Raw genomic sequence first — 18,164 nt, 5'->3', positions numbered from 1 at the left:
CAGAAGCTCAGCTTCGTGAGTGTTCACTCGATATTGTAACTGCTAGGACATCACTCGATATTGCGCATAATAAAGCAGAAGAGTTTTCTGGACAACTGGATGCACTAAGACAAAGGTACACCACGCTCTCAAGGAAAAACTACATCACCGTTACAGAATACTCAGCACTTCGAGAGGCGTACACGCTCTTGAAAAACGATGACGATAAATGTCATGCTCTGCTTGACGATGCATCAGCGTCCGCCCAAAGGCTCATTCAGAACGAAGCTGCATGTCACGAGCAACTGAACAACGTAACTACAACTCTGTCTGTAATCGAGTCTCAGAGGGATGCCTGCCTAAACAGCCATCACAGCAGCATCGACCAACTTGATGAATGGAGAGTGCGCTATCAAGACATTAGTACAAAGCTAACAAGATGTACTATACAGTACACGAACTGCTCTGGCCAACTGAACATGATGACCAATCTTTACAATGCTCTGGAAGAGGAAGCTGATGAAATGCAAACATTAAACTTTAATTTGAAAGATCGTCTCAATGCAACGTTAGAAAGTCTTTCTTCAATGACGAGTAGCTATGCTACTCTGCGGGCAGAGTTTTCAGTCGTAAGGCAAGAAAGTACTGACCTTAATAAGCAAATTGCAAACTTGGAGGCTACTGCAGACGCGGAAAAGAGTAGGTATGAAACTTGTTCGAGCAGAATTAGCAGCTATACTTCTCAAGTGACGACTTTGGAGAGCAGGCTTTCCGACATTGCAAGTTCTGCAAGTGCGTTACATCAACACTTGAATCATTGCTCACAGCAGCTGAATGAAACGCGGGCGTCACTGCACGAGCAGCACGACATTAATGCCGAGCAGGAGCGTCATTTAATGAGCGTGCAGAGCTCATTGGAGGTGGCCCAGAGCCAACACCATGGAGTTGTTATTCAGGTAGAATCGCTGGAACGGCAGCTCAAGCACTGTCAGAGCAACCACTCGGAGTCTCTTACGGAGTCGCTGTCCCTGGAAATGCAACTGTTGGAGTGCAATAGAAGAATCACTCAAGTTCAAACCAATAGTCTGAGAGATATTGAGCGAATTCAAGCATTACTCATGGATTGTCAGATCAGCCACAAGCGTACAACTGAATCTCTCAATGATACGCTTTTGTCTAACGAACGTTATCAAATGGAGCTAAGGAGGATGGAGGCGGAACATAACTCCACAAAGAAATCTTACCAGACATGTCGCATGCAAGTCAGCATCTACGCCCGCCGAGTGAGTAATTTGGAAGCCTTAGCTCGTAACCTACGCAGTGATGCGAGCACATTGCAAGCTCGCCTGACGAGTTCCAACCACGAGCATGCTCACACCCGCGAGCAGCTGACTCTCTGCCGCGAGCTGAAGAGCAAACAGGAGCTGCAGCTGTTTGACATCACTGAAGAGCTGGAGGAGTGTCACGCCTCTTCTCACGTGTCGACCTCGTGGTCCTCGGGCTGTCCGAGCACCGACCAGGGCGCGTTCGCGTCCACCAGCTCCGGCTGCCTGATGGTGACGCGCAGCACCGGCTCGGCGCAGGAGATGGAGACGCTCTGCAGCCATCTGGCGGGCAGCCACCTTATGAATAGGATGATCGTAATGAGCCCACTGTTCCAAACGGACGTGTCACGTCTGGTGACGGACGGCCACCTGCCCAGGACCCCTGTCTGGCTGAGCTCGGATGACGGCAGCTGCCATCAGGTCGACCTGAACCTCTCGGACGGGCCGATGCTGGTGCAGAGCCGCGCGTGCACTGACAGTCTGCCCGGACTTTGTATGACCTCGCACAGCCATGACACATCGCTTTCCGACAGCACCTATACCTTCAACTCCTCCAGCACACATATAGCATGGAGCAGCGTCTCTGGCTTTAACGAATCATCGATTTTGGACAATTTAGGTATTTATCTAGGCTGAACATGTGCGAGTTTTTGATTAATGTGTTTGATGACTATGGCAATGGACCGGGAGTGGATGTGCCGAGTTGACTATGCTTTTAGTAAATTATGACGTGAAGATAATATACATGCTTATAGTTGATATGGTGTTTCGAAAATAATGTACGCTGTACAGCTGGTACTTTATTCACTATTTAGGGTATCAACTTTAGCCACTCTCATCTTTAATCAGAAACGGAATAATGTTTCCAAATAATAAGTCATTCATTTAATGATCTCTCGGGATGGGGTCTCAGCCAGCTTTTTCGTGGTAGAGGAGGAGGAGGAGGAGAGGGGAAGCGTATTTCGGCTCGCCAGGCTATCTCGAAAATTTGAGAGGGAGAAAGACGCGCAAATGCGATTAATAACTCGCAACGAGCACTTTCGGATCATTGAGACCTCCTCAGATCATCATAACACGAAGGTAATCATATGCAAAATTTGCCGGTTTCAACATTTTTTTTTTTTTTTTGACAGCTTGGTGAGCATCTCGTGTTTACATTGTCGTTGAAAAGAGCATTTGAGAGCCCTTATAAAACTCTTCAGCAGTTTGTAGGCACATTTGACCAAGAGTCAATGATTTGATCATCCACATACAGCGCTTCTACAACGACGGCGCGTGGAAGAAGAATCGGTCCAGCGTCCTGTTTCCGCTAAAAAACCTGGACATGTCACCGCATTTGGCTACCAAGGATGCACACCATCAGCACCACAGGTACCACCTGTACGGTGTGGTGAACCATTTCGGTTCCATGGACAGTGGCCACTACACAGCCTTCTGCCGCGCACCCAACACGGACAGAGGGCACAGGTACGACGACCATCAGGTGCACGAACTGAGCGGGGGGAGCGTGCGAAGCTCGGCCGGATACTTGTTGTTTTACTCGGCCATCGACCAGCGGCTGTAGGCTCTGCCACTTCCGCCCGTAACCGAGCGAACGTTTAGTTCGTCCTCCACTCTTGAGGGCACTGTGAGTTTGTAACGTGACTGCAACGATTGTGTTTTGATAGGTGACCTGACATTGAGCAATTATGGACAATGGACACCGATGATTTGACAGTAACAGTCAAAATTGGCAGTAACAGTCAAAATTGACTTGCCTAAACAAAATATCCGATTACATATCACACCAAGCGTATACATTATACAGCAGCGTGTTTCTCTCGTACATATGCGTTGAATCATAGATAACAAGTTCATGTTATCTATGGTTGAATATATATTGTAGTAACACGGAACAAAAAGGATAGAACTAACGCGTTTCGGCTAAATCGCCGTCATGAGCGTCTAAAAGGAGAACTTCTAGACGCTGATGACGGCGATTTAGCCGGAACGCGTTCGTCTATCATTTTTGTTCCGAGTTATTATACTTGTCTCAACTGAAATACAATATATTGTAGCTTAACTTTAAAAGTTAACATGAAAATCTGACAGTACTTCAAGGTCGTGACCTGACCCCAAAGGTAATAACATAATATTACACCTCGATTAATCCGTATTGGCCTACCCTTGCCTACCGTTGAGCGCCCAGCGGCTGGTGTAACTATTTTCTAGTGTCAAGATTATGGTGCTACTGCACGTGAGCACGTACGCGGCCTGCTTATACAGTGGAATCGCTTAATAAATCCAGTTTAGTGACAAGGTGTTTTGGATTTATTAAGTGGTGGTTTATTAACCGGAGTCAGTTATTTTCGTTAAAAAGCATGTATCGCAGCTGGAGGTGGCAAAATGTGAACATTTTTGGAACCAGACTCGACCCAGACCCGACTGGACATTTCTGGAACCAGTCGGACCCGGTCTAAGTTGGAATCGGAACCAGTTGGACCCGTTCCCCAAAAATCAATTAATACAAACTGTGTGTAGGTATCATTAGTTGCATCATGTAAAACAGCCTTTTTCCCACTGGGAATACTCACGAGCTACAGTGCGCAAAGAAACATATGTACATGGGGAAATGTTTTCTTTGCATTCGCTTCATATTTTGCAATCATGTGTATTGTGTAGTGTGCAAGATGTATGGTTTATGGAAGGACCCGGTTGGACCCGTCAGAAAATTTCCAGGAACCGGTCTGGACCCATATGGGTCCAGACTGGTACTTGGACCGGGTCCTCATGTCCACATTTTGCCACCTCTAAATTCGCAGCTGCACGCTCCGTTCCCCCGCATCACAGGCGTGCAGGCAAACATTTCTCATTGCCTTGCTTATTACAGTGAAAGTGACCACGGGCTCTGCCATTGGTGGGGTCCCGGGGGTCCGGACCCCAAATAATTTGACTTTCGTAATGCAGCTTATGTATAAAGGTAGGTTTTAGGGTTGGACATGCCCCCGAACCTGCGACCGTAGATACCGTAGTGCGGGGGCCTGTCCCCCTGAAAGTGACCAGCGCACACTGCAAAGCTGTCGCAGCGATTAAGTCAACGTATCCATCCACGATCACTCCCCGTCATGCCTGCTATGCCAACGAAGCAGCCGAGCGTGCCTGCTTTGTGGAAACATTTATCTGAAGTGCATAGTATCTAATTGCGCTCTTGATAGCTCTGAACTCCTTCTGTTTTTAGAACTCTTTAACTGCTGCAGACCGCTGCTCCAGCGCGGTTCTTTAGCAACGGGTTTGATGCCACATTTCGAATGGGGAGACGTTACTGCGGTCTTCGGAACTCCCAAGTGACTTGCGGAGTATGTGGCTTTATTGCGGATTTGTTAACTATAGGTCTATAGGTATCTATGGGGAAAATCCGTGAACAGCTCAAGCGGCCACAGTAAGCGGCTGTTTATTATCCGTGGATTTATTACGCGGATTCTACTGTATATACTTATAAGCGGCTGGACCTATTGCGCTTGTAGTTTCTACTCCGTTAGGAACTGGTTCGATGGGTTATGACAGGTGCAGTTGGATGCCAATTGAAGTCTCACGTCACACGTGCGGTCGTTCAATACTACGTAAGTTTAATGACCAAAAAGCCATTTGCGGGTGTGGGTACTAAGCTCTTCCTCAGGGTATCGTGGATAAGTTGGACCTTAGATGACCCTGGACTGCCCCATATTGACCTGGGAAAGAAATGAACTAAATACTGCCGATACAATATGCACGAATCATTACATGCCATTCGTCGCTCGCGTTTTGTCATATAGTTAGTCGCAAGCTCTCCAAAAGAGGACATACGCCCCAGTCAAATCCAATTTGATCCGATTTTATATCCGGTTACTATAACACCCAGAAACACCACTTTCAGATGTGGGCTCTCGCTCCATTCCGTCCGCTATGTGCTGTGTGAGACCCTTTGTGCCTAATAATTGGGAACTAAGCTTACGCGCGCATTGCTAAGGTGTTGAATGGCCTCCCATCGGATATATGAGGTTCATTTTTGTCTGTTGCAGACGCTGACCGACCTGCAGTCGGGCGTTACTGGTGAGAAGGTAAGCCGCATCTCGCTGGTCGATCTGGCCGGCTCCGAGAGGGCGGTGAAAACGGGTGCTGCCGGCGACCGACTCAAGGAGGGCAGCAACATCAACAAGTGAGTACTGCCGCGGGATGGGGGCGGAGGGGACTAGACTGGGTTATTGTGAACTGGACTAGGATAGACTAGAGACGCATTACGCCGCTACAGCGGTATGTTTTCCTGTCGTCAGACAGTCCGTTTACCCGCTCCGGTGATCGTACTGAGTCGCCGAGCCGCGGCTCCGACTCGCTGTCGCCCCGGCGCTGCCCTGTCGCCCGGAGCGGGCCAGGGCGCGCTCGATCTAATTACAGCTCCCCGCCGGCTACCGCAGCCGGCTTTCGCGCACGAATGACGCCAGAGGTGTTGGCATACCGGGGAGATACCATCCGCCGATAGCAGTCGACAAATATTGGATGGCAGATGCGGAATCAGTGCGATATAATTCAACCACTGTTATCGTCATATCCGCAGTTGCAGGATTTATTACGGCTGGACCTGTTAGATCACCAAGTGAAGTGCGCTGTTGAATTAAACTTACCGTGAAGCTGTGTGACATCAAAGACGCCGCGTTTCCAGGTCGCTGACTACTCTGGGTCTGGTCATTTCTAAACTGGCAGACGCCTCGGCTGGCAAAGCTCGCTCCAAGGCGGACAACTTTGTCCCCTACCGGGATTCCGTTTTGACCTGGCTGCTCAAGGTTTGTATACAGAAACGAGTGACAAACTGAAACGAGTTGTGCGCCGGTCTGTAGAAAGCTTTTAAATTATCTGCTTATTGCGGCTGGAACTGTATATTTTGGGAAGCTTCCTTTATCCTGTCAAACACCTACCAGGCTCTAGAGCCATCCTGAGATACGGCGAGGCCATTGTCATCCCCCGAATCAGGGACGCTGGCTTGGTCTTATATCCTTATATCTAACCAGGATTCTTTGGAAGCTGTGCGGCTTTCGGCTTCTATTTTATTAGCAATATTACACAGGACTCGCATTACAAAAGCTATCTCGGCTGCGATGCCAATATTGGGCCTTGGCGTACGTTTGTAGCGGACGTGGAATCGTTTGGGAATATGCAATATGGCTCCGGTGTCGTGGGTAGGATTCCTTCGGCGAATGCTCTACCCGTCTCGGATGTTGAATGTTTTCGGGTGACGTTTTTACTGTATCGGTCACAGGACAATCTAGGAGGGAACAGTAAGACGGTGATGGTGGCCACCATCTCCCCCGCCAGCGACAACTACGAGGAGACGCTCTCCACACTCCGGTGAGTCTGCGGGCTGCCACTTGGTCTGTTCAGGCTTGGTGCGTTCTATTTATTTATTTAGTTAGTTATGCTTTGTCTTTATTGACGTGTCTGTGTTTCTCTGATGGCACGCATTTTTGCTTAGCCGCATCGGAGGAACAGACAGTTCTGTTTTGTTCATGCTACGTATTCGTTTAATTTTGGACACCGAACAGTACTCGCCGGTCGCTATGGTACACCCAGTGCCGTAAACTGACATCTGTCGGCAGAGTCGCGAAACATCGTGCTCCGCGGGACAGCCTACCCTTCAGGCGCGAACCCGTAGTGACATCTAGTGAGAAATAACTCAGGTAGCTAACAAAACGGATTTTGATATCAGAAGCTGGTAAAGTTTCTGAGTCACTGAATTTCCTCTCTCCATTCGGACAGATACGCCGACCGAGCGAAGCGGATCGTGAACCACGCGGTGGTCAACGAGGACCCGAACGCGCGCATCATTCGCGAGCTACGGGACGAGGTGGAGCGCCTGCGCGACCAGCTCTCGGTGGGTGGCGGTGCTGACCGGTTTTGTTGCATGTGATGCTGCGTGTGATGCTCTGTGTAGCTGAACTTTCAATAAATAGACGTGTTTTTCTTTCTTAATATTTCACGGCATCGGAAAATAGTTGGCGAATCGAAAAAGTGTAAAAAATGGAAGAAAGTCTAGACGTCTTTGTTGTTCAATATTATGATAATTTGTTGTTTATGTTTCAGCGGTTGAAATCGGGTGGCGAGATGATCGAGGACTTTGAGGAGACCGGTGACGACGCGCTGCGGGAAAAGCTGAGCGAAAACGAAAAGATCATGCGACAAATGTCGGAAACATGGGAGGAGAAGCTACAAAAGACAGGTAAAATGACCGAGAAACTCGTTTGACAAAATAAATACCATCGCTTGTTAAACCGCCCTTAAGCTGATGCATAGCCAATGGCCATGCCATCACTATCAGCTATTTTGGTACATCGTCCCCTTGGCGTAGATTCTCTTGTTTAAAGCGTGATAACTGGAGCCATGTATGAGTTGTGATAATTGAAGGAACTATTGACTCTCGCTCTCCGTTAACTTTATGGGCTAACTTTGGTCGTGACAATTCCCACTTATGTTTTACGTCACCTCTCCCAGTTCGACGCTCGACTGACTTGTGGCCATAACCCAGCACATATATCTATCGACTCGCTCTGTCATATCTCTATTCTTCACTCGTGCCTCTGTAATGTGATATTGTATTGACGTGGCGGTGGATCGTGTTTCAGGACGTGTACAACAGGAACGAAAACAGGCGCTGGAGAAAATGGGAATCAGCGTGCAGTCGGTCGGAATCTCTGTGCAGAAAAACAAATTCTATCTGGTTAACCTTAATGCTGACCCTTCGCTCAACGAGATGCTAGTTTATTATTTAAAGGTGAGTGGTTAATTTGGCTAAGAGATTCCTATTTCACTGTAATTCGGATTGTTCTGCTAATTAAATATTGATGGACCTGTGACAATGAGGAATGCCGGATGGGGCGGGCCTATTAGCGTTTGTGTTGCTTGTGAAAAAAGGTGTTACGTTTCATAATCGTTATTGTATTTGTGATTCATCCGAATTCACTATGGCTGCCAGACCATTCGCTGCGCCCCTTGGCATTACCCAGCTTTGCCGGGACTCCCGCGGCCGTGCGTTCCCATGTCACGGAGTGCAGACTGCGGACACCCCGTCCTGAGTATCCCTGTATACGCTGTGACCCCTCTCCGCCCCGCCTACAGGACCACACGGTGGTCGGCCTGCCGGACGCGCCGGGCCGCACCGACATCCAACTGTCGGGGCTGGGCATCCAGCCGGAGCACTGTCGACTCATCATTGAGGACGGCGCGCTGCACATGGTACCGGTGGATGGCGCGCGCTGCTGCGTTAACGGCTCGCAGGTGACGGAGCGCACCCAGCTGCGACACGGCGACCGACTGCTCTGGGGAAACAACCACTTCTTCCGCGTCAACTGCCCCAGAACCGGCGGTGAGTGGGTGTGGCACGGCAGGGACAGCATATGGGGATAGGGCGGGAGAGGCAGGGCTGAAGTAGCGGCCCTTGTTTACTTTCGATATCGTGGGTGGAAATGCGTGCATGAATACTAATGCGCAATATTGAAGACCTCGTGACGCGTTCTCCCGTGGGGGAATAACGCTGTAGTTCCCTAGGAGTGAACCGATTTACGTATTTTCATCTATGGTTTGACGCGTTAATGACTCGTGCCTCCGTGTCTGTACAGGGAGTGGAGGTGCGCCGGAGCCGCAGACGCCGGCGCAGAACTTTGATTACGACTTTGCTCGGGAGGAGCTGGTGATGAAGGAGCTGGGGGATAACCCGATCCAGACGGCCATCGAGCGTCTGGAGCACCACCACCAGCAGGACAAACAGAGTGAGTGGTCGGGGGGACACGGGACAGACCACGGGGTCAAAAACAGAGTGAGCGACGAGGAAGACGTGGACAACGAGCTCGAGAGTAACTCAGTGAGCTGTAGTCACAAAACGCTGGTGCTAAGTTGCATTGACGGCGTGCCGTCGAAGCCAACCGTGTCAGATGAGTAAACGAACATAATGATCAGAAGTAGATGATCAGCTCGTCAACTATGTTATTTGATATGATAAACTAATTATTACTTCAAATTGATTCGTCAGACTGGTCGTAAAATTGTCCATAGCTCGTTGCCGAGTGTTTCCACTGACCGAGTGTGGGTGACCCTCGGCAGTGGCGCTGGAGCAGCAGAAGCTCGAGTATGAGCGTCAGTTCGAGCAGCTGCGCAGCGCCATGTCGCCCTCGGCGCCCGGTCCGCTGGGCCTGGACGGCAGTCGGCGCGGGCCGTCTCTGTACAGCCCGCTGGCCCAGTCGCGGCTGGAACAGTGGGCCAGAGACAGGTCAGTTACGTGAGGCAGGGATGTGCCAGTCAAGGGAAGGAAAATCGCCTTTCCTTAATCAATGACCCAACGCCGCTCTAAACATGTATGATCTATCGCAATATCCAGTTATTTTGCGCCATGAGGTTGAAACATGATACGCATAACGTAACTCCGCTCCCCAGTTGTCCACCATAATCTAACCCCTCCTTGTTTGTCTATACCGCCGTCAGGGAGGAGCAGTTCCGTCGCCATCTGACCCCATCTGACCCCTACCTCCGTCCCGCCGTCCCGCCGTCAGGGAGGCGCCGGGTACCGCCGCCATCTGACTCCTCCCATCCGCTACCCTTTTCGCCTTCAGGGAGGAGCAGTTCCGTCGCTCGGTGGCCACGCTGCGGCAGGAGATTGTGCGCGCCAACTCTCTGGCGCGCGAGGCCAGCTCCATGGCGCAGGAGCTGCGCCGCAGCACCAGCTACTCAGTCACACTGCAGATCCCGCCCGAGAACCTCGGACCCAACAGACGGGTACGGCTCCGTAATAATCCGACTGTTCTTTTTTATAGTGAAATTCATGTATTTGACTTTAAGACTTGTCAGATACCTCAGTTCAGTTTTCTCAGTAAGCAACTCTTTTGAGCATACGCCTTTTTGTATTGGACTGTGCAGGATTTATGAGATATTTCGACCGTTCACTGAGCCTCCATGTAGCCGTCTTTAAAGCCTGCCTGCTGTTGTCTGATGTGCGTATGAACATCTCTCCCGTCCCTCAGAGAGGTCTGTTTGTGTGCGAGCCGGCTATCTGTGTGAAGCGGCGCGGCTACCCGAACCAGATCTGGAGCCTGGAGAAGCTCGACAACAAGCTGGTTGACATGCGCGAGCTCTACAACGAAATACAGAGCGGAAACATGATGCAGGTCAGGACCGATCCAGGTCGTCCAACGTCGGTGACGAATGATCAGAGACGGGATCGTGTATAATATTGGTTTTACGATTCGGTACTTTTGATCAGGGAAACATGATTGCTCACCGAAAAGCAGGCGTGAAATAATTCATGCTCAGCGTTCTAGGCAGTTGTCTCTTATTTACAAGGCCGATCAGCTTCTCGGGTCATTTTGTCGAAGTGTTAGTGCCTTATGACGCCCTTCCTCACCCCTCACCAACCGCTTCGGTCATGTGCGCCAGGATTCGGCGGGAGACCCGTTTTTCGAGACCCAGGAGAACCACCACCTGATCGGCGTGGCCAGTCTGTTCCTGGAGGCCATACTGCACGACGTCTGCCTCAACTACCAAGTGCCCATCATCAGCCAGCAGGGCGAGGTGGCCGGCAGACTGCACGTGAGTATTCTCCTCCATCTGCGCGCCTCTATTCTGCCTGATAGTTAGCCAGTAAGGCGAGGTGGCCGGCAGACTGTGTGGGAGTAAGGTGACCTCCGCATCATTCGGAGGTCATTTCGGTACACGAGAAGCTCTTCGCTCTGCAAGGTGGACGCATTGAACCCAAAACATCATCGCCGCTTGATAATCCACATATGAGTTCGCGATGAGCCAGTTCCCACCGCCCACCCCCCCCCCCCCCCCCCCCTCCGTGTCCTTGACCGACTGACCGTCTCTCCGCACCCTCAGGTGGAGCTGGAGCGGGTGGCCGGCTGTTTCCAGGACCGGATCGCCGACTCGACGTCCAACCACTCTGGGGACAGCGGACGGAGCGAGGAGGACCTGCTTCAAAACACCGTCACCTGTCGGGTCAGTCAGTGTCGCCGGTCAGAGGGTTGACCGCCGCCAGACGGGGGCCCGCCAAAACTGCCGGTTGCATTATGGCTTACCTCTTTTAATTTCGTGTCATATATCGATGCATTTCAGTAGGTACTTGTGTATTTGTTTAGCCAGATCGGCTCTGATAATCGTTCTGACGGTCCGCGATATGAGCTTGCTATACGGATGTGCGATCTCCCCTGACCGGGCGTTTCTTCCGTCGCCGCAGGTCACCATCAAACAGGCCACCGGTCTGCCTCCCTCTCTGTCACACTTTGTGTTCTGCCAGTACAACTTCTGGGGCTGCTCGCAGACCCAGGTGAGCTCCGAATCAGTCAGCGGCTCTGTGGACACAGCCATCGCTGGTGGTCTTTTGGAAAGGTAGTCGGCTCTATACCGTCTGCATCGGTTTACTTACAGCATCTGTCATGCGTATTTGACCGCATATTTAGTACCTTCGACGAGCTGTTAGAACTGTTGACTTAGAACTGCCCCAATGTTTTCGTTCGCTCGATGTTTGCGTGATACATTTCGCATTCGAATGTGTGATGCATTTCGTTCGCTAATGGCCTGCCACATCCAAAGGCCACGATCACGCATTAGTATTGACCCAAATGATGCGCTCTGTTGTGTTATCCTAATGGCATTCCTCTGACGTCTCCTGTGATCATCCATTATTTCATCATTCCAGCCTCAGCCTTCCTCCTCTGTCCGTGTCCAGAGTCCCCAAAGTGATGTCCGGGAAACGTCGATACACATTATAAGGTGAAAACATCATCACTCTTCGACTTACCTGCGTTTGTTCAACACCATCCGTCTATACTTATTGCATAATAATGCTTCTTAAACAGCTCATTACCATAATGTTTGTGTCGTTACAAATCACAATAAATTTTTTAAAATTGTTTTTAAAAATTGTTTTAAGACTCGTGTGTGGCCAGTGTTATATGAATATGCCAATGTAAGTTGCGTGAGCTGTACTGAGTTGAAATATATTTCTTTCCGGTGTAATTTCTCCCACCAAGTCCCAGCTCAGCTGACGGCTCTATGACGTCACCAGGTGTGTCCGCCAATCATCACCCAGGAGCGGTCCACCCAGTGGACCACAGTGTCCGGTGACCGGGTGATCGTCCAGTTCGACCACTGCCGAGACTTTGTCATACCCATCTGCGAGGAGTTCATCGAACACTGCGCAGGTGGGTGGTAGGAGCGGCCTGCCGCGTCCCACCGGCGCGCTGTGGGACAAGAGAAGGACAACTTTCGGGCTTAAGCAGACTGACGAGTCTCCGTTTTCGTAAATAATGACACGGTGTCTAAATACGCTTGCACCGAAAGGAAACCGTCGCTATCTCTAAGTAATCCACGTTATGTCATTTGCCTCTAATGTTACGGGGTAAAACTATCTATTATTTGTGTTAAAGAACTGTAAAAGCTAAGTCTTGAAGTGCCCTAAACCGTGCCATGCTCGCCGAGTGCGCCCTAATGGTAGAACTGATGTGTGCCGAATCGTGAACTGACCTGCGCTTTATCGTCTCCATAGAGGGCGCGCTGTCGGTGGAGGTGTGGGGCCACCGATCGGCCGGGTTCACCTCGTCAATCCCCACCACTCTGGACGTGGTGGACAGCCAGCTGGCCAAGGCGCGCTCACTGGCCGACCGGTGGGCGGAGCTCACCAGGAAACTCGAACTCTGGGTCGAAATTCAGGAGCTCAACGACCATGGTGAGCTGACGGAGAATCAGACGTCGGCTCACTGGGTGCTGCTATATCCATTCTACAAATAATGCTTGTTTTTGTAGTATAAACAATAAGTTTTGTTGCTCTTTCAACTCGTTTCTAGAGAGACGTGGGTTGTATAAAATCAAGTTAATCGATGCAAATGTTAACTTTTCAGGGAGTTGTACAGCTGCTCAACAAAGCAAGCTTTTTGAAATAGTATTCTTTTAAGTCTGTCAGACTCTCTATGACCTGAGACCTCTTATTCACCCCCCCCCCCCCTCGCAGGCGACTACCAACCAGTGGAGGTGGCGACTCGCGCGGACGTGGCCTCCGGCGGCGTGTACCAGCTGCGCCAGGGCCAGCAGCGCCGGCTGGCCGTGCGCGTCCAGCCGGTGACCAACTCGGGCACGTTGCCGCTGGTCTGTGACGCCGTCACCGCTGTCAACATCGGCAGCGTCACCTGCAGGTCGGTCTTCTTGGTAAAAAGGAGGTGGATACTGGTAATGGGTGGATATCATTGTGATTTACGATTGTGGTATCTCAAGGGCACTGTGACTAGATAGAATACCTTAACCCGCGCCCCGCTGGGCTATTCAGCCATACGCGCCCTGCTGGGGGGGGGGGCAGATTCTGCCCCCCCCCGTCTAACTTCCGAACCGATGGTCGTAGAAAGACGGTGAAAACGGCAATCGAAAGCTCTCAACAAGGCGGATCTTAAGAGCCCAAATTTTTTTGCTTAAGTAGGTCAGAGGTCAGGTCAAGGTCAGGTCAAGGGTACACAATGCAAGTTTCTACAGTATCGGCCTTGCACCGTAGTTGCCGAAGAATGGACTGAGACTGATTGCCCAAAACGTGTTCTTAGACTACCAAGACAATATTCGTTGCACACAATGTCATTCAAAGGTCAAGGTCAAGGTCAGGTCAGGTCAGGTCACCAAAAACAAAATATAGAAAAGGGCATGTGCGACACATGTTTTATTGGTCATTTTGCTCATGGAATTCAATAGGCACACTCAATAAGTGATATGGACCACCTCTGGATGAATTTCAGGTCGAGGTCAGGTCAAGGTCAGGTCAAGTGAGGTCAAATTTTGAAGTTGGTTGTTAAGGCCTAAAAAGGTGTCTATCCGATGCAGTTTTTCACGGCGAATCGAATGGTGCTATTTTTGGTTCCGAACGAGGTCTAGAACTTCCAAAAAATCATTTTTCAAAACTTTTGTATGTCGTGACGTCATAAAATTTTGAATAACTCCCACATTTGTAAACCGATTCTTCTAAAAATTGGTATGTAGGTGCACATAGACCACTTCTTTGACATATATTCCGGTTTTTTCGATAAACTCAAAATTTTGGATTTTATAAATATTTTCCCAAAAAAGTCAGTTTTTTTGAAAAATTTTGGCCAAAATAAAAAAAAAATTCAAAAAACCGAGATAGCCATTTGGTAAACAAAGTAGAATCACGTATAACCTTTTTTGTTACGTCTTGATTCCTTTAAAAATGAAGATGTTAGCGGCGTTTGAAATTTTGCCGTTTTTGAGGCGAAAATGGCGAACATGACGTCACTAAAACGTCAATTTCTCAAAAATTTTCCGACGGATTTCGCTCAAATTTTCAGGGAACGTGTCAAATTGATGTATGATAAGGTACTGAAAGTTTGACGTCGCTGACGTAACGCGTTTAGAAGTTATTGGCGAAAAACGGGAGGGGGGGGCAGATTCTGCCCCCCCAGCGGGGCGCGGGTTAACCTTCCAGGCGGTGGGGGGCATTTTTTTGCCCCCCCCCCCTTTAGTTTTTTTTTTTCAATATATCTCGAGAACCGCTGCGCCGATCGTCACCAAACTTTCAGTACCCTCCCGGGAGCAGCTAGCGCACATGATGACCAAAATTTTTTCCAAAGGCTGTGATAGGTTGGCCGCTTATGACGTCAGAGTGACGTCATTTTTGCCATTTTCGACCCCAAAAAAGGTTTCGCGGGAAGAGCTGTCAGGCCTACAGCTTTAGAGATACAGAAAAATGTTTCAGACACAAAAGGTGTGGAATCAAAAGGGCTACAAAATTGCTATTTCGGTTTTCGATTTTTTTTTATTTTGACCCCCAAAAATAAAAAATAGATTTTTTGAATATAATAGCCAAAAAATCCAAAAAGTTTTTTGAATTTCGAAAAAACGGAATATAAGTGATAGTCCCTACCGCTTTCTATCTACATACCAAATTTGAGATCGATACCTCTTTTTTTTGCCCAAGTTATAGCGAAAAAAACTGTTCAAAATTGATGACGTCAAATTTTCAAACTCAATTTTTAGCAATTCTAGACCTCGTAGCGCAAAACAAAGACCACCATTAGACTCCCCGTGACGAGCTGCATCGAATCGATACCCATTTTATGCAAACATATCAACTTTGAAATTTGACCTTTTTGACCTGACCTTGACCTGACCTCCACCAGAAAGTGACCTAAACCGTACCTGATGGTCTTATAACCAACACCATTGAGTTGGAAATGAAAAACTGGCCATAAAACATGCATCGCATAACCTTAGTAAAGTTGGGCTCATCTGGTGACTCTTGGTGACCTTTGGTGACCTGACCTGTGACCTGATCTGGTATGACCAGTGACCTCTAATAGCAACATATGTACTAGACAACTGACGCCTTATCGCTGATTTTCGACAAAATGCGTTTTACTCGGTGTTATAGCGCTTTCCGTAGAAGCCCCGTGAACGGTGAAACATTTTATCTTTGACCTGACCTGTGACGTCATCGGTGACCCCGAGGTCAATGAAATTTGGTTTCCTTCGACAAATTTGACAGGGCTATCGAACGCCGTTTGAATTTTCCGGATCCGTCCAGTAGTTTCGAAGATACGGGGGGGGGGCAAAAAAATGCCCCCCCCCACCGCGCGGAAGGTGGCTGGTAGGCCCACCGCCTGCCGGGTTAAAGTAATCAGAAGATGCATAGGAACACCCATCCATATTTGCTTGTCATCGTTGATAGTGCGACTTGGACGTAAGCGTTGTGCTAGTATCCTTTCTCGCTTATACTCGCAGCGGTCTAACAAATCCTCCAGAATAGAGTGTGTTGGCTGTTGATACGCCGCTGACGTGTTCTGACTGTCCATATTTCCTACAGGTACCGTCTGCAGAAGCCGCTGGACTCGTACCAGGAGGCGGACCTGAACCAGCTGCGGGAGAAGTGGTCCAGCGCGCTGGTCAGACGCCGACAGTACCTCGACTCGCACCTGCAGAAAATCATCAAAAAACAAGGTCAGAGTAAAGATGGAGCGACGCGTGCATGCGTTGGAGCGACGGAATGTATGGCGAAGCTCCCGGTACCCTGACTTGAAACTTCTTTATTAACATAGTCCGGCTACTCGTACTTTCTCGGTAATAACATCATATTTTCCTACCATTTGGCATTAGATCTCACAATCATCTGCCCCGATAAATCAGGCGCATCAGCTTAACCTCTAACTGATCCCGTGTTTCAGACAAATCCGAGTCGGATAACGACCGCGAGAAGTCGCTGCTGGACCAGTGGATTCAGCTGAACGAGGAGCGTAACGCGGTGCTGGTACCGGCGGCCGGCTCGGGCATCCCCGGCTCGCCGCTGTCGGCCGACGTGCCGCAGCGGCCCGGCCTCGAGCGGCATGTGCCTGTCCTCTTCCTCGACCTCAACGGTACGGAGACGATTGGAGAGGGGGGACGATGAGGTGGCATGGCGCCGGTATGTTGTTTTGCTGTGTTAGTAATGCTAATTTTTATGAGGATTTTGAACCTAGATATGGCTGGAATCAATGCTTTCCGAATTATCTGAGAATTTAGGAGAGGGTCTTGATACTGGTGCGTGGACGTGTCATTCTGGCATGTAATTTCATTTCGGGTTGCTACGTTTTGTACGAAGCTGTATCGGAAATAGGAATGTATCTAAATTATTGGCCATCAACAAGTCGCACTTTTTCAATGTGCTTGTTCTAAGCCTTCTCTCATTGCTTTTGCAAAGTCCAACGGTATCCCTCTGACCCCGACCGTTTTCTAACCTGCAGCGGACGACATGAGCACGGGTATGCTGCCCGGCGAGCTGACGTGCGCCGGTCTCAGCTCGCACCTTCCCAAGGAGCACGGAGAGGATATGGTCGGGCTGACGATCGTGCGCGCCACTGACGGCCCGGAGGTGTCTGCGGTCGTCCAGTGGGACTCGAGCGTGCACGACTCGGTCTACCTCAACAGAATAACGCCCGGTGAGAGGGGAGAGGGGAGAAGAGGGAGGGAAGGAAAGGATGAAAAACTGGAGGGAGAGGGCACGACTGTCAGGGGGAGTCGAGAAGAAGGGATAATATGGTCAGCGTGGATATCAATAGATCACATACTCTGAGTGGGAAAGGTAGCAAGATTCGGGACTCCTTTTGTCACAATCAGTTTATTTATTTATTTATTTTTTGTAAAACGAACAGGTTGTCAGATCGTGGGTGCAAGACAATACTGGTGCATGCAACCGGGCGTTCCGACATTAACGCGCGTGTATAATTATATCATATGCGGCCTGTGTGGACCCGGCTCTGACACGCTGACGCTTACATTAGCTCTGACCTTAACGCACTCTTTCCTCAGCCAACGAGCGGGTCTATCTCGTGGTGCTGGCGCGTGTCCGGCTCTGCCAGCCTCTTCCCATGGACATTGTGCTCCGTAAGCGGCTGTGCGTCAACATCTACAAGCCGACGTTCACCAACAAGCTGATGCGCAGTATCTCCCTGCGGCGGGGAGATCAGGTGGAGGCCACAGGAGTCGTGTATGAGGTGGTCTCCAACATACCCAAGGTGAGCAGGGCGGCGGGATGTGTCTGTGGCTGGTAAGAGGCCGGGGGGGGGGGGGGGGAGTGGACAGGATTTATTGATAGCGTCCGTGAAGCAGATTTTTTTTCAGTCGTGCTCGTTGTACGTCTGGTATTGACCGGAGTACTGATCGATTGGTGATTTTCGGATCTTGTGTGTTGGAATCTAATTGCCGAAGCATTGTGTTCTCTTCATCGTCTGCCACTTTTCACGACCCACTCTCGCCACTTACATCATGTCCGTGTGTTTATGTTAAGGCTAGTCAGAGGAGCTGGAGGACCGCGAGTCGCTGGCGCTGGTCATTGCCCACCGA

General features: G+C 49.8%; 1 protein-coding gene across 3 annotated transcripts in view; it reads left to right on the top strand.

Annotated features, from left to right (window-relative positions):
- Window positions 1–18,164, top strand: part of LOC122390716 (kinesin-like protein KIF13A) — a 101,184-nt gene that overhangs the window by 76,820 nt on the left and 6,200 nt on the right. For all 3 annotated transcript variants that reach the window (XM_043383919.1, XM_043383920.1, XM_043383921.1), the window contains exons 8-28: window positions 5,342–5,478; window positions 5,980–6,100; window positions 6,574–6,662; window positions 7,071–7,185; window positions 7,395–7,530; window positions 7,934–8,082; window positions 8,427–8,673; window positions 8,927–9,076; window positions 9,408–9,573; window positions 9,914–10,076; window positions 10,322–10,465; window positions 10,734–10,886; window positions 11,175–11,294; window positions 11,533–11,622; window positions 12,364–12,499; window positions 12,844–13,023; window positions 13,306–13,486; window positions 16,153–16,286; window positions 16,511–16,699; window positions 17,066–17,260; window positions 17,631–17,836. In XM_043383919.1, coding sequence (XP_043239854.1) covers window positions 5,342–5,478; window positions 5,980–6,100; window positions 6,574–6,662; window positions 7,071–7,185; window positions 7,395–7,530; window positions 7,934–8,082; window positions 8,427–8,673; window positions 8,927–9,076; window positions 9,408–9,573; window positions 9,914–10,076; window positions 10,322–10,465; window positions 10,734–10,886; window positions 11,175–11,294; window positions 11,533–11,622; window positions 12,364–12,499; window positions 12,844–13,023; window positions 13,306–13,486; window positions 16,153–16,286; window positions 16,511–16,699; window positions 17,066–17,260; window positions 17,631–17,836 — 3,201 coding nt within the window. The remainder of the gene's footprint in view (window positions 1–5,341; window positions 5,479–5,979; window positions 6,101–6,573; window positions 6,663–7,070; window positions 7,186–7,394; window positions 7,531–7,933; window positions 8,083–8,426; window positions 8,674–8,926; window positions 9,077–9,407; window positions 9,574–9,913; window positions 10,077–10,321; window positions 10,466–10,733; window positions 10,887–11,174; window positions 11,295–11,532; window positions 11,623–12,363; window positions 12,500–12,843; window positions 13,024–13,305; window positions 13,487–16,152; window positions 16,287–16,510; window positions 16,700–17,065; window positions 17,261–17,630; window positions 17,837–18,164) is intronic.

This window comes from Amphibalanus amphitrite, unplaced genomic scaffold (genome assembly GCF_019059575.1).
Source record: "Amphibalanus amphitrite isolate SeventyFive unplaced genomic scaffold, NRLGWU_Aamphi_draft 000406F_arrow, whole genome shotgun sequence".
Taxonomy (NCBI): domain Eukaryota; kingdom Metazoa; phylum Arthropoda; class Thecostraca; order Balanomorpha; family Balanidae; genus Amphibalanus; species Amphibalanus amphitrite.
The sequence above is the reverse complement of the archived record's forward strand: the minus strand, read 5'-3'. Positions and strand labels throughout refer to the sequence as shown.